Source organism: Mobula birostris, chromosome 8, assembly GCF_030028105.1.
Source record: "Mobula birostris isolate sMobBir1 chromosome 8, sMobBir1.hap1, whole genome shotgun sequence".
In the NCBI taxonomy this organism is placed as follows: Eukaryota; Metazoa; Chordata; class Chondrichthyes; order Myliobatiformes; family Myliobatidae; genus Mobula; species Mobula birostris.
In genome coordinates, this window is record NC_092377.1 from 132620991 (window position 1) to 132646890 (window position 25900).

At 43.9% G+C, this 25900-nt stretch overlaps 1 protein-coding gene across 1 annotated transcript in view; it reads left to right on the forward strand.

Moving 5' to 3' along the window:
• LOC140202063 (uncharacterized) overlaps positions 1 to 25900 on the forward strand; it is a 381219-nt gene that overhangs the window by 163755 nt on the left and 191564 nt on the right. The window contains 4 exon segments of the mRNA XM_072266920.1: positions 13912 to 14022; positions 15266 to 15317; positions 23638 to 23756; positions 25135 to 25258. Coding sequence (XP_072123021.1) covers positions 13912 to 14022; positions 15266 to 15317; positions 23638 to 23756; positions 25135 to 25258 — 406 coding nt within the window.

Here is a 25900-nt window from a genome sequence, read left to right on the forward strand (position 1 = left end):
GAACCCTGTGGTGTAGACCATCTTGTCTGGATGACTCATCTACCTCCAGACCCCCTTCATCTACCCCTTTCCAATCAACTTCAGCCATCGCCTCTCATATGCCTCTGTAATTCCCTTTTCACCACTGCAATATTGATACGTTTGACTTTAACTTCTTCCTCTCAAATTCTTGGGTGAATTCTATCATATTATAATTGTTGCTTCCTAAGAGTTTCTTCACCTTAAGCTCCCTCATCAAATCCAATTCATTACACAACACCTAATCAAAAACCGTTGATCCCCCACTGGGCTCAAGCTGCTCTAAAAAGCCAAACCCAAATGTACTGTAGAAATTCTCTTTCTTGGGATCCAAAACCAGCACCAACCTGATTTTTCCAATTTATATGCATATTGAAATCTCCTATGACTATCCTAACATTGCTCTTCAGATATGATTTTTCTATCTCCCATTGTAACTTTGTAGCCCACATCCTGGCTACTGTTTGGAGGCTTGTATACGGTCTTTTTACCTTTGTCTATATTTAATTCTCCCCACAACAATTCTACATATTCCAATCCCATTTCACCTCTTTCTAAGCATTTGATTTCATTGTTCAGCAACAGAGCCATGCCACCTTGAGAGTGTGATAAATAAGACAAATGAACAGGTAGTTACACCCAAGGTGCAGGACACAGGAAACTGGATGACAGGGAGGGAAAAGGAATTAAAGAGCATCGACCCTTGCTCCAGGTTTTCCTGTCTACCCTGTTTCTGTTCCTGTTGAGCACTATTGAGGCAGCTGATTCTCATTAGGGCTGGCTGCATAAATACCTCCAGACACCAGGGCATGGCTTCTGGATTGTTCTTGTCCTTACTCCTTGTATCCCTTCCCCTGCCTTCTGTTTCCTCGCCTGAAGCCTTGCCTTCTCTTGCCGGTAACTCTCGCCTCACCGCGCCTGAAGTCTTGTCTTGGAGCCACCCTGTACCTAGCTCCCATCCTGTCCTTGCCTCTGCTGGGTAAGTCAGGCTGTCTTGCCATTACCCTGCGGTCGGTTCTGTCCCTTGCTGTCCCTTGCCTCTGTTGGGTGGAGATCCGTGCCCTGCCCAGGAGTACCACACCCTGCCCAGGAGGAGCTTCATGACCCCCAAGCCTCTAGCCAAGCCAAGCTTCAAGACCCCAGGCCTCACCTGAAGTCTCAAGCCTCGTCTCAAGTCTCTGGTCTCCAGCCTCACCTCTAGTATCTGGTCTCCAGCCTCGCCTGAAGCCTCTGGTCTCCAGCCTCACCTCAAATCTGGAGACTCCAGTCTCATCCTGCCTGCCAGCCAAGTCTCGTCCTTGCCTAGTTCTGGGGTCTGCACCAGAGGCAAGACCCAAGTTCTTGTCCCGTCTCTGGCTTGGAGTCCAAGCCCGGGCTCCTAGCTCTCTTGCCCAGTCCTGTTCCAGGTTCACGGTTTTTGTGTCCATGTCCTTGCCCTCACCCTGTATCCTAGTCCTGTCCCTAGTACTTCAGCATCTGTGTCTTGCACTTGGGTCCGTTCCCAGCCATCCCCTTATGACTGGTTCTGCAAAAGGATTGCTATTAGTGCCACATGCTAGTGAGGATAGAAATAAGAAGATTATACAGTTCAACACATGGCTAAGGAATTGGTGCAGGAGGAAAAGCATGCAATTTTTGGATCATTGGGCTCTCATGTAGAATTTATTCTTCAGAATGTAGAAGACTGAGGGGTGATCTGATGGAGATATTCAAAATTATGAAGGGTATAGATAGCGTCAATACCAGCAGACTTTAACCATTGAGGTTATGTGGGACTATAAACAGAGGTCATGGATTAAGCGTGGAATGTGAAAAGTTTTTAGATGATGAGGACACTCAGTCCTCGTTTATTGTCATTTAGAAATGCATGCATTAAAAAATGATGCAACGTTCCTCCAGAATGATATCACAAGAAAACACAGGACAAACCAAGACTAAAACTTACAAAACCACATAATTATAGAATATAGTTACAACAGTGCAAAGGAATACCATAATTTGATAAAGGGCAGACCATGGGCACGGTAAAAAGAATTCTCAAAGTCCCGATAGCCTCATCATCTCACGCAGGCAGTAGAAGGGAGAAGCTCTCCCTGCCATGAACCTCCAAGCGCTGCCAACTTGCTGATGCAGCACCATTGGAAGCAGCGGACTCTGAGCATGTCTGAAAACTTTGAGCCTCCGACCAGCCCCTCCGACACATTGTCTCCGAGCACCATCCTATCCCGAGTGCTTTGACCCCACCCCAGCTGCCGAACAACAAGCAAAGCTGAGGTCTCGGGGAACATTGAAGGAAAACTCTTGCACCCTGAGAGTCATGAGAGTGTGGAATGAACTGCCATCACATGTGGTGTATGCAAGCTGAATTTCAACGTTTAAGCATGGTACTAGTATTGAGGGCTATGTTCCCAGTGGACATCGATGGGATTAGGCAGTTTAAAAGGTTTCAGTGTGCCCTAGATGGCCTGAAGGGCTTGATACTGTGCTGTACTTTTCTATGACTCTGAGTCCTTCGGCTTGTCCTTTCAATATACTGTGATCCCTGCATGTTAAGCTCCCAATTATACTCCTCTATCAACCACGATTCATTGATGCCCATAACATCATACCTGCCATTCCCTGACTGAGCTACAGGAATAACCACCTTATTCCGTATGTTGAGCACTTTCAAATATATCACTTTCAGTCCTGTATTTATTACCCTTTTGATTTTGCCCCGCTGTTACACTGCAAATCTTCCCAGTGACGGCAATTTTGACCTATCATCTGCCTGTCCTTCCTAATGCTCACTACACAGTGTATCTGCCCCATTGTCAACCCAATCACACAGTTTCACATCCCCATGCCAAATGCCAAGTCACCAATGAGAAAAATCAGAAAAATTAGACTGAAGCGCAACTGAGAAAAGTCAGGTACAGACTCCTGCATTGTTACTACCCATGTAACCTCTGTTGATCTCTCCTCTACAACTTCCATCCTCTAAGTTTCCCAACCCCACACTGCCCATTTCAACCCTTACACATGATCCACCAGAATCAGATCCAGGTTTATTATCACCGGCATGTGACGTGTAATTTATTAACTTAGCAGCAGCAGTTCAATGCAATACATAATCTAGCAGAGAGAGAAAAATAATAACAAATAAAATAAAACATAATAAATAAACAAGAAATTCAATTACATATATTGAATAGATTATTAAAAGATGTGCAAAAACAGAAATACTGTAGATTAACAAAGTGAGATAGTGTCCAAAGCTTCAAAGTCCATTCAGGAATCGGGTGGCAGAGGGGAAGAAGCTGTTCCGGAATCGCTGAGTGTGCGCCTTCAGGCTTCTGTATCTCCTACCTGATGGTAACAGTGAGAAAAGGGCATGCCCTGGGTGCTGGAGGTCTTTAATAATGGACGCTACCTTTCTGAGCCACCACTCCCTAAAGATGTTCTGGGTACTTTGTAGGCTAGCGCCCAAGATGGAGCTGACTAGATTTATAACCTTCTTCAGGTTCTTTTGGTCCTGTGCAGTAGCTCCTCCATACCAGACAGTGATGCAGCCTGTCAGAATGCTCTCGATGGTACAACCATAGAAGTTTTGGAGTATATTTGTTGATATGCCAAATCTCTCCATACTCCGAATGAAGTATAGCCGCTGTGTTGCCTTCTTAATGATTACATCAATGGTTGGGACCAGGTTAGATCCTCAGAGATCTTAACACCCAGGAACGTGAAGCTGCTCACTCTGTCCACTTCTCATCCCTCTATGAGAATTGGGATGTGTTCCTTCATCTTACTCTTCCTGAACTCCACAATCAGCTCTTTCGTTTTACTGACACTGAGTGCCAGGTTGTTCCAGCGGCACCATTCCACTAGTTGGCATATTTCACTCCTGTACGTTCTCTTGTCACCACCTGAGATTCTACCAACAATGGTTGTATCATCAGCAAATTTTTCAGATGTTATCTGAGCTATGCCCAGCCACACAGTCATGTGTATACAGAGAGTGGAACAGTGGGTGATGCATGCACCTGGTAGGCCCATTCTTCCTGCTTGTGCTTGCCCAGTGAGCTCATGTCCTCATAGATGTACTCCATACAGCCGCTTGGTTTAATCCCATCCCACCAATGTGTGTGACACTAAGGATGCCTTCCACCACTTTAACAACTCTCAGTATACTGACCCTGATTGCCTCATGTTTGCCATGGATATCTAGACTCTGTGTTTCCATGCACTTGGAGGAGGAGCTAAAGATGGCACAGAGCACCACTTCTTCTCATTCATCTGCAAAACAGTTTAATTTCTTCTCTTTAATATCTCTTCTTTCCTTTCTACAATGGCTGGCGTTCTATCACATTCCATGATCTACAGCTGCACTCAAACTGCAGTTCTTCACCATCGGAGCTCACCGAGCAGCCTAGCATTTTTGCTTTCTCCAGGAATGGTCTGGAGGGTATGCACCTTCAGGGTGCAGCCCTTTGGATGATCTGATTCCTCGCCGGTGTCACCGACTGAGTAAGGTGGGAGATCAGGACATCAAGACAGCAGTGTATGCTTCTATCAAAATGTGCGATGCTGCAGATTGTAACATTGAAACAGTGAGTTGTTGGTCTCCCTCCTCGCTGTGGGGGGAACAATATCTCTATCTCCCTCATTAGTGACAGAGAGAGCCTGTGTCAAAGTCTTGGGTTGGACACCTTTTTTTAATGGACACAGACTGTAACTGATATCTTCTAACTCCCACTGTCTGCCACAATTATATTTATTACATCTCTTCTCAATCTGCCACTTGCAAGAATACTATTCACATTTGTTACAAGAATCACCCCTTGTAATAATGATCAGTGAGGTACAGAGAATCTGTATTTACCGACAAGAAACATATATCGTTTCAACTAAAAGCACATGGGTTCACCATCTTCTCCACCTGTGTGCACCCCACTAGAAATCCCTGACTCTCCATGAACAGTCAATGAAGAGGAAAGGTATTACATGGGAAAGGAGTCTACGCTGGCCAGGCATTCCTCGTGGTCCCAGTCTCCATGATGCTTGGTCTCTGACTGCTGGAGATTTATCGCCCCTGCGTATTTGGAGCTCCTGGCTCTTATACTGTTCAACTGAACCATTGGATCTCCATCCTATTGGCTCAAGGTCACCCAACCTACCAGGGTCACCTTCTTACTGGTCATTGTGCAGGGCTACAACCAACATTGTTTCATCGTTCTGCCCACCCCAGCCTTTTGTATTTGTGCCTTTACATTCTGACTGGTCTAAACCAGTTCAATGAGGTGACACAGACAGACTCCAATGAGATTACAGATTACAGGTCTGGTATTTTACAAAACAAGCAGCTACTCCTCTGAGAATGGTCTCAGGTTTATTGCTCTGATTAGATTGTCCCAGAGTCAAGAATCAGTTCAGAGTCCATACCCTTTCCATAACAAATGTCTGCTTGTTTGAGAATGGTCGCAGGTTACCAGATCATTACCTGAAGCTTCCTGTAATCGCATTCAGTTGCTGATTAGATTATCCAAGAGCAAGAATCAGTTTAGAGTCCAACGAAGGGGAAACAAAGACAATTGGCTTGTCTGCTTCCCCTGTCCTTGAATAGACTGCGGTTTTTTGTGGCCAACACCTTCCACTCAGTTCTTTTGTTTCCAATGCATCTATTTTGATGATGTAGGTTTCCATTCCAGAATATTCGGAAAATGCGATTTATCCTCAAGTCTTTTCAATGCAGTCTTCATTGGTATCTCTCCAATTTCCCACAAGTCTTCCCTCACCCAATCTTCCCCCACCGCAACAACCCTAACATAACAGTGATAGCTTTCCCCTTGTCCTCACCTATCACCAACCAGGCATTCCCATCAATACATTCCCAACAAATTCTGGCATCTTCCAGGGACTCCCCCCAGCTGCACATATTCCTCTTGCTTCTCTCCCCATCTGTATGCATCACACTGTCCATGATTCCTTTGTCCTCTCATCCCTCTCCTCTGATGCCATTACAGGCACCTGCAAATCTGTTATACCTGCAGCTACACCCAGTCAGAGGTAATTCACTAAGGATAACTTCTCTCTCCTACTCCCATTTTGACCTCTCTTCCTTTGACCATCAACACTGCTACAATAGTCCTATGGAGTCATGGATAGGCAGGAGGGAAACATGCCCTATGTCCCAACTTCTGTGTTTGATAGTAAGTACAGATTAGATTAAATTAGATTATGAGGACACTCAGTCGTCGTTTATTGTCATTTAGAAATGCATGCATGAAGAAATGATACAATGTTCCTCCAGTATGATATCACAGAAACACAGGACAGACCAAGACTAAAACTGACAAAAACCACATTATTATAACATATAGTTACAGCAATGCAAAGCAATACCATAATTTGATAAAGAGCAGACCATGGGCAATGTACAAAAAAGTCTCAAAGTCCCAATAGCCCATCATCTCACTCAGACAGTAGAAAGGAGAAAGTCTCCCTGTCATGAACCTCCGGTGCCACAAACTTGCTGATGCAGCACCCTGGAAGCACCCGACCACAGCCGACTCTGAGTCCGTCCGAAAACTCTGAGTCTCCAACCAGCCCTCCGACACAGAGCACCGAGCACCATCTCTGCTGAGCACTTCGACCGCGCCCCAGCCGCCGAGCACAAGCAAAGCCGAGGACTTGGGGGCCTTCCCCTACCGAGATTCAGGATCACACAGCAGCAGCAGCAGCGAAACAGGCATTTCAGAAGTTTCACTAGATGTTCCTCCGCCCTCTCACGTCTGTCTCCATCAAATCAGAATTGTGCATGGCACCCTACTTGAGAGATAACAGATATTCATCACCAGAGTGGCCGCTGCACGCTGCGTCGTGCCGCCATCTTCTCCTCCTCTCCATAATTTCTCTTTAAATCATTCACCTATCACTATAAAAATATATTATCTTGTTTTGGACTCCCCTGCAATGGGAAAAGACTGACCATTTGCCTTATCTAGTCCTCTTATGATTTCAATATGCTTCTATAGAATCATCCAGTAATCCCTCCTATGCCCTGGGAGGAGAACCATTGTCTTTCGAGATTCTCCTTTTAACTCCTGCCCTCCAGCCTCAATAACATCCCCATGAATCTTCAGCCTTTCTGGAATAGTTACATCTCTTATCACTTGCAAAGCAGACCTGTGCACAATCATCCAAGTGAAGTCCCACCAGAACTGCAGAGAATTGGATGGTCTTCAGGAGAGTTAAGGTGAAAAGAGAGACAGTACAGGGTCTTCCGTATGTATAGTACCCCAAGGAAAAAAGTATATCCCTGTGAGCAGCATGACCATAATTCTATTAATATTAACGTAGCTATAGAGAAATAACCAAGAGGATAAATGCGAGCAGGAGACGGATGTTGTTGGTATGGATTTTCAAAGATACATTTAATGTCAGAGAATGTATACAGTATACATCCTGAAATTCTTTTTCTTCTCAAACATATACAAAAACAGAGCAGTGCACCAAAGAATGAATGACAGTTAATTGTTAAAACCCCAAAGTCCCCCCCAGCTCCTCCCACCCACGCATTAGCAGCAGCAAAGCAATGACCCTACTCCTCCCCCACAAGCAAAAAGCATCTTTGCCCCCCAACCGAATACTCAAGCATTCAGCAAGGCATCAATAAAGGCATAGACCTGCAGTACCCCAAACACTACTCATTCACCTGATAATTCAACATACCACTGGCTCTCTCTCTCCCTCATAAGTGAAAAAGGGGTGTCCCTATTTCACAGCGACAGGGGAGACATAACAAACAACTTGCTGATTTACAATGCTAAAAGTCTGTTGTGTCGCTTTTTCTGAGCTCTGTGCCCAAAGAACTTGGGTCTCTGGGCACACAGCCAGCAGCCAGCTTGCTGCTTTCAATCTTCCATCTCCCACGACACACCACTTTCCTGCATGGCACTGACCTCGAGTCTGCCCGCCTCCAGAGCCACAAAATCCCGGAACCCTGAAGGTGCACTAATCTTCTAGGCCGCGTCCATGGCATATTAAAAAGGGGCCAGTCGTGAGACCCCGAGAACGGGTCCCATTTCCGCAAAGAGCTGAAGTCTGTGTGTCACTCCAGGTCTTCAGAAGAACCCTGAAAGGAAAAAATAGAGATATTATAGACAGAAATAGAGCTGTTTCCGAAGATGCCAGCAAAGGAGTCACTGTTAGGCACCATCATTCCCCTAAGCTCCTCCTCCATGCCTTTAACAAGGGATCATTGGTGGCTCATCTGGAAGGTTAGATTACCGGGATCAAGTAGAATTAGCAGAATGGATTCATAATTGGCTCTCTCTTAGGAAGCACAATGTGGTCGTGAAGGTTGTTTCTGGCGATGGACAGCTGTCTACTGGTATCCCATAATGGTCAGTGTTAGCACCTTTGTGTGTAATTTATACAAAAAATTTGCCTGTAAATTTACAAGGTATAGTTAGCAAGTTTACAAATGCTACTAAAGTAGATGGTGATGTAGACAGTGTGGAAGGCTTTGAAATTATCGGAAGATATTGTTCGGTTAGGTTTGTGGCCTGAGGACTAGCAAATGGCTTTCACTTCTGATAAGTGTAAGGTATTGCATGCGGGAATCAATTCAGGATTAAGCCTATAACACTGAATGGTAGAACCGTGGGGAATGTTATGGTACAGAAGGAGTGAAGATTTCATGTCCATAGTTCACTGGAAGTGTGTCATAGCTAGATAGAATGGTGATGAGGGTGTTTGGTATACTGGCCATCAACAGAACCTGCACTGAGTACAGGAGATGGGAATGATGTTGTGTTTATATAAGATGCCAGTGAAGTTGCACAAAGTATTGTGTATGGTTTTGATCGCACTGTTAACTGAAAGATATTATCAGTCTAGAAAGAGTACAGAAAAGATTTACTCGGCTGTTAGCGGGATTGGAGGTGGGGCCTGGGTTATAGGGAGAAGCTGCATTGTTTACTACGTTAGTTCCTGCAATGTAGAAGATTGAGGGGGATCTTATAGGGGCAGAAGAGCATGTGGGGTCTGGACAGAGTGAACCTTCTGTTTCCTGTTGGGAGGTGTTCGAAAGAGAACATAAATTTAAGATCGGGTGAGAGATCTACAAAGGACATCAGGACAGCTTCTTCATGCATAGGGTGTGCATTTTTGGTATAAGCAAACGAAAATAATAGTTTATTAGCAACATTTAAAATCCATCTTGATTTAATTACATGAATAGGAAGGGTTTAGAGGGCTATGTGCACAGATGGGACTTCACTCTGGGGCTGCACAGTGTGCATGGATGAGTTGGGTTGAAAGAACTGACTCCTATGACTGATGAAGGGAAGCACGGCAGACATTTCCTTCACTGTCCTGTCCACCAGTTTTGGTGGAATTGGACAGGAATATGTAAAGGTTGATTGGGAGAGGCTGTTTCCTGTTTCAATCAACCTTAACAATTTCCTGTCTAATGCTAATAAGTTCCATTTAGTGAATGGAACTAAAATGGGATCATTGTGTGATTAAAGTTGTGCAGGTTGGTTCAGAAGCTGATCAAACAAACTCTGCAAGGGTGGAGATACTCTAGTGAGGACTGCATTGGCTCTTCTTCATGCCCTCATGCTGAGCTTGTCAAATTCATTAGTTCTAACTCTAACTTCCATCCTGCCCTAAATCAACTGCAGCCATCTCTGACACCTCCCTCTCTCTCCAGAGTTCGTCTCTCTGTAGATAAACTATCAACCGACACCTTTTATATTTCTACTGATTGCCATAGTTATCCCAACTATACCTCTTCCCAGCATATCTCCTGTAAAAGTGCTGTTCCCCTCTCAATTTCCTCACCTCCAAAATATCTGTTTGTAGGATGCAATTTTCCATTCCAGGACATCTGAGATGTCCTCTTTCTTCAAAGTACGGGGTTTCCCTCCTTCTACTATTGATGGTTCCCTTAATCACATCTCCTCCATTTCCCATACATGTGCACTCACCACTTCCCACTATTGTAATAGTGATAGAGTTCCTCTTGTCCTTACCTGCTACCCCATCAGCCTCCACATCGAACACTATCCTCTGCAACATCCGTCATCTCCAAGGAACGCCACCACTAAACATATCTTTACCTTCGACACCTCCCTCCCCTTTCCGCAGGGGTCACTCCCTCCGTGATTCCCTTGACCATTCGTCCATCTCCACTAATCTCCCTCCAGGCATTTATCTATACAAGTGGCCCAAGTGCTACACCTGCCCACACACCTCCTCCCTCACCTGCATTCAGGGCCCCAAACAATCCTTCAGGTGAGTCAATACTTGGTATGGAAGTCAACCTGGTATGGAAGTTGTCCTGTCCAAGACCGGAAGAAGCTGCAGAAGATCATGAACGTACCCCAGCACATCACACAAACCAATCCTTGGACTCACTTTACACCGCACGCTGTCGGAGCAGTGCTGACAGGATAATCAAGGACACGACCCACCCAGCATACACACTGTTCATCCCACTTCCCTCCGGGAGAAGACTCAGGAGCTTGAAGACTCGTACAACCAGATTTGGGAACGGCTTCTTTCCAACTGTGATAAGACAGCTGAACGGATCCTGACCCAGATCTGGGCCGTACCCTCCAAATATCTGGACCTGCCTGTCGGTTTTTTTTTGCACTACCTTACTTTGCGTTTTCTATTTTCTATTTATGATTTATAATTTGCATTTTTAATATTTACTACCGATTTGTACTCCAAGGAGTGCAAAGCACTTAATCAGATATTGCTGTGATGATTGTACACTCTGGTATCAAATGTTTGGCAATAATAAAGTATGAAGTATAAATTAAGTATACTTCACCTGCAAATCTGCTGGGGTTATCTATTGTGTCTGGTGCATCCTCTACATTGGTGAGACCCATCAATAATTGAGGGACTGCTTCGTCGAGAACCTCTGCACCATCTGCCACAAGCGGGACTTCCCGGTGGCCAAACATTTTAATTACGATTCCCATCCCTGTTCCTACCAGTCGATCCAGGGTGGAGGGGCTACAACTTATATTCTGTCTGGGTACCCTTCAACCTGATGGCATGAATATCGATTTCTCCTCCCGGAGAATTGAAAATAGTCCGCCTCTCCTCCATTACCCATTTACTTCTTGTCACCTGCCCTGGGTCCCCTCCCCTTCCCTTTCTACTATTGTCCATTCTGCCCTCCTATCAGATTCTTTCTTCTGCCTGTCCCACCCATCTGGCTTCACCAATCACCTTCCAGGTAGCCTCTTTCTCCTCCCCCACTTTTAATTCAGGCATCTCACCCCTTCCCCTCAGTCCTGAAGAGGGGTCTCAGCCCAAAATGTTGACTGTTTATTCTTTCCCGTAGTTGCTGCTGGACCTGCTAAGTTCCTCCAGCATTTTGTGTGTTACTTTAGAGAGGAGCCTGTTGGACTTGTCTCTCTCACTCATTTAAAATGGTTGATAAATATAAAAATAAACAACTAGAGGTACTGGAGGTTGTTTCAAATTTGAGAAAACTCTTTCTCGTGGATGTTGACGAGTGACATACAGTATTGTAATGTTCATGATCAAAAACTACTTAGTTTCAAATTTTTGTTTCACATTTGCATTCGTTTCAGTAACATTAATTTACTTGGAAGATCATTCCCGAACATATCAGAAACTCTTCTGCCCATAATGGGAAAAATACAGAAATACACAATGTATGGTGCCCTCCACAAGCTATCGAGAGACAAGCCTCTGGGTTTGGATGAGCTGACTGTGGAGTACTTCAGGAACTTCTCAGTCCTGGAATGGTGGGGATGATGGTTCAGGAGGGTGATGCTGACTAGTGTCATAATGAAATGCAGAACAGAAGCAGCTTCTTTGCCCTATTCAGTGCACACCAAACATCAACAAAACAGTTCCACTAATCTTACAGTAATCTTATATAATAAATACAGTCATATTCCCATCAACTTCCTGTAGTTCTACCACTCACTTAAATACCAGGGGATGCTTCAACACCTCCCCCTCAGCTACACTCGCCCCTGTCAAAAAGTAGCCTAAGATGCCGGTTAACGACAAACTACACAATCATCGGTGTTGAAGCAACCTGGGGCACCCAGAGGAAATCCACATGGGCACATGGAGGATGTGCCAACTCCACATAAACAGGGTCTGAGGTTGGAAGTGAATCTAGTTTTCTGGCTCTGTGAAGCCCAGCTGCACCACTTTGGTTGGATAGTGCCTGGTTAAGAATTCAAGATGGAAAGTTCTACTGGTGATCAGTTGGCGCCCTGAGTAAACTGACACATTCCTGCTTTTGGAAGATCTGTGCTCCAAAATTATACACATCTGACTTTTTTAATTGCAAATGACCCTTTTATTTATTTCTTTTTTTCTTTCTTCTTTAATAACTGTTTGATTACATCAGCATTCACAAATACACCTTAATTAAAATTGCATGCAGTGTACAATCAACGGACAAGAAGTGTTACTTCTTGCTGTCGGGAAATTGTCAGCGATCAATTGGCCGGTAAGGATGTTGTGTTCATCTATATTAGCAAGGACGTGACGTGAGTAGATCTGTCTGGTATGTTTGGGGCACCTGGAGAGGCAGGGTCACCTGGAGAAGGGGGGACTGTAGGCAAGCGTGAGGAATTTGAAGACACATTTCTCACAGCTGAGGGCGGAGACTTGAAAGCCAATTTGCTATCGGTTCTGCGGAATGAGGGCAAAGGAGCCTGATGTGAAACGTCCAATGGGTCCCTCAGTGGGTGGTGAAAACTCCGAGTTGGTTTCAGCATTTCCATCTTTTACAGTTTCAAAATAACAGAAAAGGAAAGGGCCCAATTGAAAGGCTTGGGCACCTTCCATGGTCAGTACTTTTGCATGCCACTGTATATCCTGGTATCAGTGAAACTGGACGCCACAGGCCATCACTGGTTTGAGACGTTGTCTGCCTTTGTTTTCAACCTGAAATACCAGCCGGGTAGCCGGAACATTGATGCAGACATGTTGTCCCTATGTTTGATTGGAGGGGGCGGTGCGCAGAATGGATGGAGAGTATTATCCTTTGGAATTAAATAAAATGCCAGTTTTCAGCCATAGGGAAATCAGAGGCAAGGCAATGGCAGTAAAAAGCTGTGGATCATTTGGGAGCTTCTGGTTGTGCCATTCCACAAGTTTACTGCAACCTTACTGTTCTAAATAAGCTTGTGTGTCCTGAGGAAGTGCCAACAGCTCCGTGAGATGACCCTCGTACAGGAACCGTTTGGTCAGCTGCTGTAGAAGGGGATATGGCCCAAGTTCAAAAAACGCAACATCCTACCATATCCTTACTGTTGAGAGAATGGAACAAACCAGGTTTTATACAGGGTCACGTCTCCTCCAGACAGGCCTTGGTGTTCCCAGTTGGTTTTGCCTGAGAAGCTTCGGAGAATTGTGTTGAAGTCACTTCATGATGATTCAGGTGATTTGGGGTTTGATAAACACTTTTGTATTGGTCCGAAATCAGTCTACTGGCCCTGAATGAAGCCTGAGGTTAAAGTGTCACACCACGGATTTGGCAGCGCAGTAGATACGGCTGTTGCACTTGTGAATATGCACGTCAGCTAATTATTATTTCATTGTAATAGTATTTAACACCATTCTTTTCATCGTAGTGCTTATCAACACCTGGACACAGTATAGCAACGCTTCGCTGCCTGTTTGCATTCGGCCTTGCCTGAGAAATTGGACTGTCGAGTCAACTGGCTCCGAAAACCAGTGGTATTCATCTTATATTTAGTTGCTCTTTTCAGCCGCAGTGTAGGCTTCCTTTTCCATTTGAGAGTTTTGTTAACAGCCCTATTTGGCCAAGCCTTTATTGTTTTCTTTTCCCTGTAACACTGTTTGTATTAAAGTCTGTGATCTATTGACCCACTTCAGTCTCTTTCACTCCGCGCTTGGGCCATATCAGAACCGGATGACAGCAAGTCTCAAACACATAAAGAGAGAGAGAGAGAGCAGCTGACCTTGGCCGTGGGATTCATTGCTCAGGTAGGAGACAAGCTACAGGCAATGGAATCTGTTCTGAGTGAAATTACGGAGGCAATGAAGCAGATAATCTCATACTGACAAGCCCAGACTCATGTGGAGGAACTGGTATCATCCCTGGCTGCAATGGTTGAACAGATCACCACAGACAATCGGACTCAGGTGTCTACGATTTCCGCACTCAGGGCCACCGTCCTTGAACTTACTTGAATTGCCAGCATAAGCTGACAGCCATTAACGTACACACCAGCGCAATTCACCAGTTTCTGGCTGCCTCAGTCCCACTCCTAACATCTTGCAGGTCCTCCTTTTCTGCTGCCCCAACAATCTTTGCTACTAATGCTCCCGATCCCGTGCCCAGAGCAGAGCTGACTCCCATGTCCATATAGGAACCAAGAATTCCAGCATCAGGCAGATATTCTGGTGATGCCGATAGTGCAGGAATTTTATTATCCAATGTGATCTGACATTCCAAGCCCAGCTTGGTCGTTTTGGTGATGATACGCGAAAACTAGCGTACATGGTCAATCTTATCGATCAGCCTCCACACAGCCTATTCAATGCTTTACAGGAGCAAGAATACCTCACAGCCCAGTCATTGTGACATTTCATGGTGGAGTTAAGGAGGGCTTTTGATCTTCCAGTACGTGGTCAGGAGGCTGCCCACTGACTCTTGTTCCTACGCCAAGGCAGAGGAACGGTGAGAACCTATGCAGTTAAATTATGTACCTTTGCAGTAATGACGGGTTGAATGAGAGATCTCTCATCGTGGCTTTCCAGCATGGACTGAACGCAGGGTCTGGCATGAGATTGCTGTCTGGGACCAGCAGGATTGTCTGGATGACCTGATTAATCTGGCTATTCGAGTTGATGACTGGGTGACTGACTGGCGCAGGGAAAGAATGTTTCAAACATTTTATGCACCGTCTGATCACTGTCTTTCCTCGCCCCCTATCCATCCCTCACCATTCAGTGCCCTGTCCATGGAGGAGCATCTGTCACCAGGTTCGTGGATATGACCCAACTGCGAAGTGAGAGACACTGAGGAGGGTCGATACTTCACAGATTTTAATGTAAACAGTGCTAAAGGGGGAAAGAAAACAATAAACACCAGGCCAAACAGGACCGTTAGGTAAAACTCTCAAATGGTGAATGAAGCCTACACTGCGGCTGAAAAGAACAACTAAGAATAAAATGAATACCACTGGTAATCAGAGTCAGTTGACCAGACTGTCCAATTTCTCAGGCAAAGCATTGCTCTGACCGTGTCCAAGTCTCGACAAGCTCTACGACGACAGGTATGGAGTTAAATACTATCACAATTAAATAATAATTAGCTGACACGTGCATATTCAGCTACCTCTTTTAGATCCATCTGATCCAGATTGCTTCTATACTTTCAGCCCTTTCAGTTTCCAAAGAACCTTCTCTCTAGTAATGGCAACTTTAACACTTCTGCCCTGACACTCTGGAACTTCCACCAAACTGCTGATGTCTTCCACAATGAAGACTGATGCACAATACCTAGTTTGTCCAGCATTATCTTGTCCTTCATTACTACCTCTTGAACATAATTTTTCAATGGTCCAATATCTATTCTTGTCTCTATTTTACACATTATATATCTGAAGAAACTTTTGGTATCCTCTTCAATATTACTGGCTGGCTTACTTTGTATTCTATCTTTTCCTTCTTAGTGACTTTTTAGTTGCCTTCTGTTGGTTTTTAAAAACTTCCCAATAACCTAAATTCCCATTAATTTTTATTCTATTAGATGCCATCTCTTTGGCTTTTATGTTGGCTTTGACTCTCTTATGAGCCATTGTTGTGTTCTCTTGCCTTTTTAAGTACTTCTTCCTCTTTGGTATGTACCATATACCAGAGGTGATGGCTAAGTTCATAGCCTAAGGTAGAAGGAGTCAAATTTAGAAAACCTAGCACATTTATTTTTCAACATAGTCCCCTCTTAAATTTACACACAGTCCAGCGGTCGTGGAGCATACGAATCCCTTTTTTTTTATGATTTAAATTTTATTGAATTCTTTTAGACATTTTCCCCCGAACCCTTGAGTCAGTGTTGAAATTATGTAAATCATAGCTTACAAAACATAAAATTATACATAAAATAAAAAACAAACATGGCAGAAATAAATATCAATATCATAACCATGTGTGTCTATTTAGATCTCTAATAACATAAAAGACTGCGATTCAGCAATATGCTTCGGCATTCATTCACCACTATTTCCACCCCAGGAAACGGGAATACTTGCCCCATTTTTGTGTATAGACGTCCAATCTATCCAACTGTTTCTAAGACATGCGTTCAAAAGCTGCCACTTTGGATATTTCTGTGGCCGACTCCTAAAATGATGGTCCTCTCAAGTTCCTCCGATCTCTTTGTCTTCCTCCCATTATACTTGTCTGGATCCAATTTTCAGAGTGTTTATCCCCAAGTAACCCAAGTGTGTCTCCCAAGACAAAAAGCCTGGGGCAGAAAGGGAGTTGAATACCTGAAACTTCACCAATATACTTATGTAACATAATCCAAAATTCTTGAATTCTGGGACAGGACCAGAGTGCATGTACTAAGTGTCCTTTATCTGCCTCACAGCACCAGCAATCAGGGGTATTTTTCAATCCTAATCTATGTAAACTTGCTGGAGTCCAACAAAAATGGTGTCGAATCTTAAACTGAATAAGGTGGACCCTCAGGTCTCTTGACATTGTTTTGACATTTTTGCAAATTTTGTTCCACTCTTCAGTACGGATCCCGTCTTTGTAGAAGTCGGTATCTTGGACCTCCAGAAAGTGGTCCACAACAGGGGTGATTGATAAGTTTGTGGCCTAAGAGAGACGGAGGTGAGTTGTCCAGCTCTCATTACATGCATGTGCAGTTCAACTCTTTGAGTGATTATGCAGAAAGTTTGAAGTTAATAACTCATCTCCTTCAAACTGAGGGCATGAACTTATCAATCACCCATGCTGTGGACCACTTTCAGGAGATCCAAGATGCTGACTTCTACAAACAAGGGATCTGTATGCTCCACGTCCGCTGGACTAAGTGTGTAAATGTAGGAGGGGACTATGTTAAAAAATAAATGTTCTAGGTTCTCTAAAATTGACTCCTTCTACCTTAGGCCATGAACTTATCAATTACCCCTCATATATTCATAGTCATGGCCATACTTTATTGATCCTGGGGGAAATTGGTTTTCGTTACAGTTGTACCATAAATAATAAATAGTTATAAAACCATAAATAGTTAAATAGTAATATGTAAATTATGCCAGTAAATTATGAAATAAGTCCAGGACCAGCCTATTAGCTCAGGGTGTCTGACACTGCAAGGGAGGAGTTGAAAAGTTTGATGGCCACAGACAGGAATGACTTCCTGTGATGCTCTGTGTTGCATCTCCGTGGAATGAGTCTCTGGCTGAATGTACTCCTGTGCCCAGCCAGTACATTATGTAGTGGATGGGAGACATTGTCCAAAATGGCACGCAACTTAGGCAGCATCCTCTTTTCAGACACCACCGGGAGAGAGTCCAGTTCCATCCCCTCAACATCACTGGCCTTACCTGTGCCTTCCAAACTCTTTCGGTAATCTCAACCACTGCTGCTCTGCCGTCATGCCTGCCAGTGTTTTTCCCCCCAATCAATTTTGGCCAACTTCTCTTCCATGCATCGTAAATTCCCTTTACTCCACTGTAATATTGATCCATCTGACTTTAGCTTCTCTTAAATTTCAGGGTGAATTGGTTGATATTATGATCACTTGCCCCAATGGATCTTTTCCCCTTAAACTCAATACCGGTTGATTGCACAGCATGCAATCCAGAATAGCTGATCCCCTTGTGGTCTCAACCATGAACTACTCCAAAAAGCCATCTCAGAGGCATTCTAGAAATTCCCCCTCTTCGGATCCTGCACCAACCTGATTTTCCCAATCTACTTGCATATTGAAATCCTCCATGACTGTTGTAACATTGTCCTCTTGGCATGCATTTTCTATCTCCCATTGTAATTTTAGACCACACCCTTACTACTCTTTAGGGGTCTGTATATACAGTAATTCCCATCAGGGTCTTTTTACCCTTTCAGTTCTTTAACTCTACCCACAATGATTCAACACCTTCCCACCCTATATCATCTCTTTCTAATGATATGATTTAATTTTTAACCAACAGAGTCACCCACCCTATTTACCTGACTAACTGTCCTTTCGACCCAATATGTATCCTTGGAAGTTAAGCTCCCATTTATAATCTTATTTCAGCCATGATTCAGTGATGCCTACAACATCATACATACCAATTTGTCACTGTGCTACACATTTATCTACCTTATTCTGCATACTGCATAGAGTGCACATTCAGATATAACACTTTCCATATGGTATTTACACTTGTTGAATATGTCGACATTTTATATTGCAACTCATCCTGTTGACTGCAATTCTGCCCTATCATCAGCCTCTGCTTGCTAGAAGTCTCTTTGCACCTTACCTTCATAAACTACTACCTCATCCTCAGCACTATCACTTTGACACCCAGCCCGCTGCCAAATTAGTTTAAACACTACCAAACAACTCTACCAACCTTGCTCACAAAAACATTGGACCCCTTTTCGTTCTGGTCTAATCCATCCCTTTTGTACAAGTCATACTTTCCCATAAAATTTCTAATCGGCCATTTGTCTGAACCAAGGGAACTCACCCTTGCACCAGTTCCTCAGCCACATATTCACCTACCAAATGATCCTATTCTTACACTCACTGGTGTGTTCCACAGACAGCAATCCAGAGATTACTACCTTGGAGGTCCATTCTTTTTCAACTTTCTACCTAGCTCCCTAAACTATCTCTTCAGGACCTCCTCTCCTCGCCTACCAAAGTTATTGGTGCCAATATACACCAAGACACTCTGACAGCTGAAATTCGCCCTTGAAAATACCATGGGCTGGATCCAAGACATCCCTGACAGATTTCAATGAAAGATATATCATACACCCTGAATCATGTCGACAATAATTAGGAGAACAATCCTTGCCTCAAGTGTGTAATTATGAACGTGGGCCATTCAATGCCTCACCAGAGGGTATTTATAAAATCAGGACATCTTTCTCCATACCAGTAAGCAGATATTTTATAAATGTGGGGTGAGTTTCACATGCCTGAGAAAGCTCTATTACTATTAACTTGTCAATGTGAGAAAGAGACCTCATTAACACATGACTCTAGCAACAATGGCAAATAGATGTTAATCTGATAAATGCAAGGAGGTGCACTTTGGAAGGTCTGATGAAGATAGGATATAATGAATGTTAGGGTTAGGAAGCACTGAAGAACAGAAGGACATTGATATACAGATTCAGAGATGCATCAGATTGGCAGCACAGGTAGATAGGATGCTGAAAATTTTTGAATATTCGCCTTCATTAGCCAAGGTAGAGAATACAAAGGGAAGGATGTTATGGACACTTGAAACCTACATTGCATGTGGGACTGTATTTTATGATTCAACAAACCTAGTGAAAATTTGTTCATGAGAACATGGGAACTAGTTTATAACTGTATGGTTTTTACATAATATGACTACTTTCAGTACCATGAACAGCCACAACTAATCTTCAATTCTTCCAATGTAGATGGAAGACAACAGTTTAGTAAATAAATGAGGACAGAAAGCCATGGAAGAAAGAAAATGGGGAGGAGCAGAGGGAGGTGATAGGCAGGAAAGGAGATAAGTTGAGAGAGGGAAATGAGAATGGGGAATGGTGAAGGACCAATGGGGGGCATTATTGGAAATTCAGGAAATCCAACCAGAGTAGAGGAGACCATGGACTGACATGTCAGAACGGGAATGGGAAGGGGAATTAAAATGGGTGGCCACTGAGAGATCACAATTTTTCTGGCAGATGGAGATTAGGTGCTCAGCAAAGTGGTCTCCCAAACTAAGTCCGGTCTCAGTGACATACAGGTACCACACTGGGAACACCAGATATAGTAGATAACCCGAAAAGACTCACAGGTGAATTGTCATCTCACCTGGAAGGACTGTTTGGAGACCTGAATGCTAGTGAGGGAGGAGGTGTAGTGGTAGGTGTAGCACTTGTTCCACTTGCAAGACTAAGTGCCAGGAGGGAGATCAGTGGGGAGGGACGAATGGACAAAGGAGTCACATAGGGAGCGATCCCTGCGGAAAGCTGAAAGTGGGATCGTGGGAAGGAAAGGTGTGCTTGGTGGTGGGATCCTGTTGGAGAGGGTAGAATTTATGGAGAATTGTGTGCTAGAAGCAGATGCTGGTGGAGTGGTAGATGAGGACAAGAGGAACACTATCTCTAATAGGGTGGCAGGAGGATGGGGTGAAGGTTGACATGCATGAGTGTTAGAGATACGTTTGAGGGCATAGTTGATGGTGGAAGATGGGAAGCCTGTTTCTTTGAAGGAGGAGGATATCTCCTTTGTTCTGGAATGAAACGCCTCATCTTGAGAGCAGATGGGGTGGAGAAGGAGGAATTGAGAAGACGGCTTGGCATTTTTACAAGTAACAGGTTGAGAAGAGGTATAGCCCAGGGAGCTGTGAGGACCACAAGGTTTATAATGGACATCGGTAGAAAAGCTGTCCCTAAAGAGTGGGGGGAGGGAGGTATTGAAAATGGAACAGTTAAGTTTCAGTACAGGATGGAAGCTGGAGACAATGTTGATGAAGTTGACGATGTCCACATGGGTGCAGGAATCAGCACCATGCGGTTGTCAATGTAGCAGAGGAAAGGTTGATGAGCGATACGAGCATGGGTTTGGAACAAAGACTGTTCACATAGCTGACAAAATGGCAGGCATAGCTGGGACCCATGTGAGTGCCCATGGTTACACCTTTAGTCTGAATGAAGTGGGAGGAGCTGAAGGAGTAATTATTAAGAGTGAGGACAAGTTCTGCCAGATGGAGGAGAGTGGGGGTGAAGGACAACTGGTTGGGTCTGGTGTCCAGATAAAAATGGCGAGCTTTGAGGCCTTCCTGGTGGGTGAGTGGAGGTTTATAGGGACTGGACACCCACAGTGAAAATAAGATGCGTGGGGCCAGGGAACTTGAAATTACAGAAAAGATCAAAAGTTTGTGAAGTATCACAGATATAAGTGGGAAGGCTGAACTGGAGCAATAAAACTGGGTTGAGATATGTAGATCTATGAGGGGTGATTGATAAGTTTGTGGCCTAAAGTAGAAGGAGTCAATTTTAGAAAACCTAGCACATTTGTTTTTCAACATAGTCCCCTCCTCCATTTACACACTTAGTCCAGTGGCCGTGGAGCATACAGATCTTGAACCTCCAGAAAGTGTCCACAGCAGGGGTGATCGATACATTTGTGGCCGAAGGTAGAGGGAGATGATTTATTAACTTCAAACTTTCTGCATCATCACTCAAACAGTTGAACTGCATGTACGTGTAACGAGAGCTGTATAACTCATCTGCTTCTACCTTAGGCAACAAAACTTATCAATCACCCCTGTTGTGGACACTTTCTGGAGGTCCAAGATCTCTATGCTCCATGACAGATGGACTAAGTATGTAAATGTAGGAGGGGACTATGTTGAAAAATAAATGCACTCGGCCTTCTAAAATTGACTCCTTCTCTCTTCAGCCACAAGCTTATCAATCACCCCTCGTAAGTTCAGTGGGGCAAGAACAAACAGAAACCTGGATCCACCTGGACAGGCAGTTTTGTTGTTCTTGAGTAGGAGGTAGAAATCGGTGGTGCCGGTTGAAGAAACTATGAGTGTTGGTGGCAGCAGCTGGGAGATCCCCAAATTTATTTATACTGGTGATGGTGTTGGAGACAATGACCTGGTGCTCCTTAGTGGGGTCCTGTTCAAAGGATAAGTAAAGGGAGGTGTCTGACAGTTGTCGTTGTGCCTCAGCAAGGTAGAGGTCAGTCTGCCAGACTACTCTAGCACACCCTTTATCTGCGGGTTTAATAGTGAGGCTAGGATTAGCATAGAGAGAGTGCAGAGTAGTAAATTACTCCTAAAAGCCCTGTAGATCGTAAGTAGTGAAAGACAATACTGTGAGTTAAATTAAAGCCACTCCCATAACTTAGCAAAAGTTTTAAATGAAAACTATCAACCCAAGAGATTGTGAAGCCTGCATTTGATTTCTTTCAACCATATGCTTGACAGTGTAATAATAAATATTCAATTGTTTCATAATATTACGTGCATAACCCAGAATGATGTTTACAAACAAGATACAAGGAATAATTAAACCATTGTAAGTCATGTCAACATAACTCATCCCTTCTCGTTTTATCCCACTTTCTAATGAACTCAAGTTTCATGTATTTTGTAAAGGTCTCTCCCCCATGCTCATTATTCCACAAGTCTTGCCATAATCCCTTAATTCTTAACCCTACCAACCCCTTAGCTTCTGATTTGCTAAGTGGAAGGTCTATATCCACTGCTGAACTTTTTACACACTTTCAGCTAAACAATCAACCCTCTCAAAACCCCTCAACAACTCTATGTGCAGGGACCCTTAAGAAAAAAATGCAATCGATAACTTGGACACGAACTAATCTTTGATGAGCTTCCAACAGTAAATTGACCTACTGCTGTTTCAACTCTTCAAAACTGAAAAAGCAATCTGAATGTTACAACTTTACATGGACAAACTTCCACCAGCCACTGTAAGCCTAACATGATGCCAACCAATTCTGCTAGATGTACTGATAAATAATTATTTAGTCGTTTCTTTATTGTTACATGTAATTTGGGCACTGAAACAGCCACAACATTCCCAGATTAACTATATTTTGATCCATTTGTAAAAATAGCTGACATATCATAATATTTTCCTTAACTTATAGTAGTCATAGTCATAGTCATACTTAATTGATCTGGGGGGGAAATTGGATTTCGTTACAGTTGCACCATAAATAATAAATAGTAATAAAACCATAAATAGTTAAATAGTAATATGTAAATTATGCCAGGAAATAAGTCCAGGACCAGCCTATTGGCTCAGGGTGTCTGACCCTCCAAGGGAGGAGTTGTAAAGTTTGTTGGCCACAGACAGGAATGACTTCCTATGACGCTCTGTGTTGCATCTCGGTGGAATGAGTCTCTGGCTGAATGTACTCCTGTGCCCAGCCAGTACATTATGTAGTGGATGGGAGACATTGAACAAGATGGCATGCAATTTGGACAGCATCCTCTTTTCAGACACCACCGTGAGAGAGTCCAGTTCCATCCCCACAACATCACTGGCCTTACGAATGAGTTTGTTGATTCTGTTGGTGTCTGCTACCCTCAGCCTGCTGCCCCAGCACACAACAGCAAACATGATCGCACTGGCCACCACAGTACTGATGAACCAACAGACTTTCAGGAATAACAGAATCCCTGGACTTTATAAAATCGTATAAACTAAAACCAACTTCTTCACCTGCTCAAGGAGAGACTGCTATTTCAGAGCCCCGCCCAGGCTCCGTCCCCTGTCGTCATCACGTCACCTACCCGGACAACGCGCATGCGCCGTAGACAATCCCACCCATCCCGTCGTTCTGGCGGGAAAGCGGAGATGATGTCAAGTTCCGGATGGTTTTGGCGCTTTTCCCCACAGAGCTTCAGCGCCGCACGCGCAGTGCGGTATGCCGTCGTCTGATTGGCCCAGCCCCGCTCACGAGAGTAACGTCTTTTAATAGCAGCGTGCAGGCGAGCAGCGGGTTACGGCAGGAGGTGGTGGGTGTGTGTGGTTGTGTGGAGTTTCTGAGAGTGAAATCGTGAGGGACTGAATTCTCTCAGGACACAAGGCACTGGACCCGTGATCGAGAGTATTAGTGAGGAGCTAGTGCACCCTTGTCAGAAGGAAACTCTTGTGGGAGAAACGATCTCCAGCGCAATACCGAGAAAACATCACTCTGGTCACAGGAGATGATTGAGCTGTCTGCCGTCTCGGCAGAGCGGGAAGTAACAGGATCAGGGAAAGAGGTTTGGGCAGCAGAGTTGCCCAGAAGGGAAAAGGGGCGAGAAGGATCAGGGGAATTGGGGTGTGTGAGTTCAGGAAAGAAAGCTGAGGTGCTGCTTTAGGAGATGAAGTCATGTCTGGGAGCTGGGAATCGGAGGTGAGTTCCCTGGGACCTTGGACACAGATGATGTATTGATGTGCTCTTGATGGCCTTGAAAGGGAAACGATGCCGTTGCTCCATCTCAGACCAGATAAGTTCCTGCTTGTGGAGAGGGCCCAGCCACATTAATTCCTGTCAGTGGGGAGTTGATCAGTTAAACCGGGTGTTGATCCTCATCATGGACATCAATTTTGGTTGTGTGGCCATTCAGACTATCTACCTCATGCTTCCAGTTCTGTATCCCTATGGTGTTTTGTTTCTCCCCAGATGTGAGACAACATTCACTTAATTTCTGTTTCCACAGATCATGCCTGTCATTTGATTATCTTCACCATTTTGTTCTTTTTTTGGTGACTTTTATCTCAACTTCGTAGGTTTTCTTAAGAGAATCAAATGAGTTCTTAACTCGTCATGAATTGTGTGGTGAAAATAGGGATTGTGTTATGTCTCCTGTTTTGTTGTTCAGATGTCGCTGGATGACAACAGCATGATTGAAATATTGAAGTAGCTATGCCAATAATATAGTGTCTTTCCTTCATCCAGAAATAAGTGCAATGATTTTCAAGATGTAGTCAATCAGCATCTCAAGCATTCCCAATCATTCCACAATATCGTAGCTCATATATGTGCTGAAGAGCATTATTTAACTCATTTTGTGATATGTAGTAGTTTCATTCCTCTGATATCCTGACATACTTTCATTTCATCTGGAATGTAATCAGTGGTTGATCTCACTCAGCTCTCGGGTGTAAATTCCAAGTATTTGCCAACCTCAAAATAAAATTTCTCCTTGCGTTCAGCCCAGTGGGACTCCCCTTTAATTTGAGCTTGTGATTGCTTGATCCTGTTTCCTATATTGCAGGGATTATCCTTGCACACAAAATAAATATGTGGAATGTTGTCTAATCTGTTTTGCAACTGTGATAAAAGAAAATAGATATTCTACTCTGATAAATAGTCTGGTATTTCAGGGAACACGTCTATCTTTCCAGGATGCAAACAAGTTTAACGACATTGTTTATTACTTTTCCAAAGAAGAGTGGGCAGAGCTGAGTGACTGGGAAAAACTCCGCTATAAGAATGTGAAGCGGAACTATGAAGCCATGCTCGCCATTGGTTTGTAGAAACCATTACTTTCCTGAATATTCTGTTTGGGTTTTTTGGCATTTTCAGCTGACTCCTGTTGGATTTTCCCACATGCCATCGCAGTAGATAATGAGTTGGAAGGCTGTGTTCGTTTGAGCGTTCTATTTCCCCTGCTGATACACTTTCAGAATCTGTATAAATACATTTAATAGCCCTGTTCTGTGATAATATTGATTCAAACACAAGAAAATCTGCGGATACTGGAAACCCAAGACAACACACGAAGTGATTGAGGATCACGGTAGGTCAGGCAGTATCTATGGAAAGAAACAAACAGTTTCCATTTCGGGCTGAGACCCTTCATCAGAACTCATGAAGGGTCTCAGCCTAAAACATCAACTGTTTACTCCTCTCCACTAACTGGAATGCACAAGTCAAAAGAGATTGATTGTATGAATGTCTTAAGACCATAAGACATGGGAGCAGAATATGGCTACTTAACCCATCAAGTCTGCTATGTCATTCCATCATGGCTGATTCATTATCCCTCTCAACCCCATTCATTTGACTTGTATCAGTAACCTGTGGCACCCTTAAGAAGCTGTCAACCTATGCTTTATACGCAATGACATGTGCTTCTGACATGCAAATGACGAATGAAGCAAGCACTCT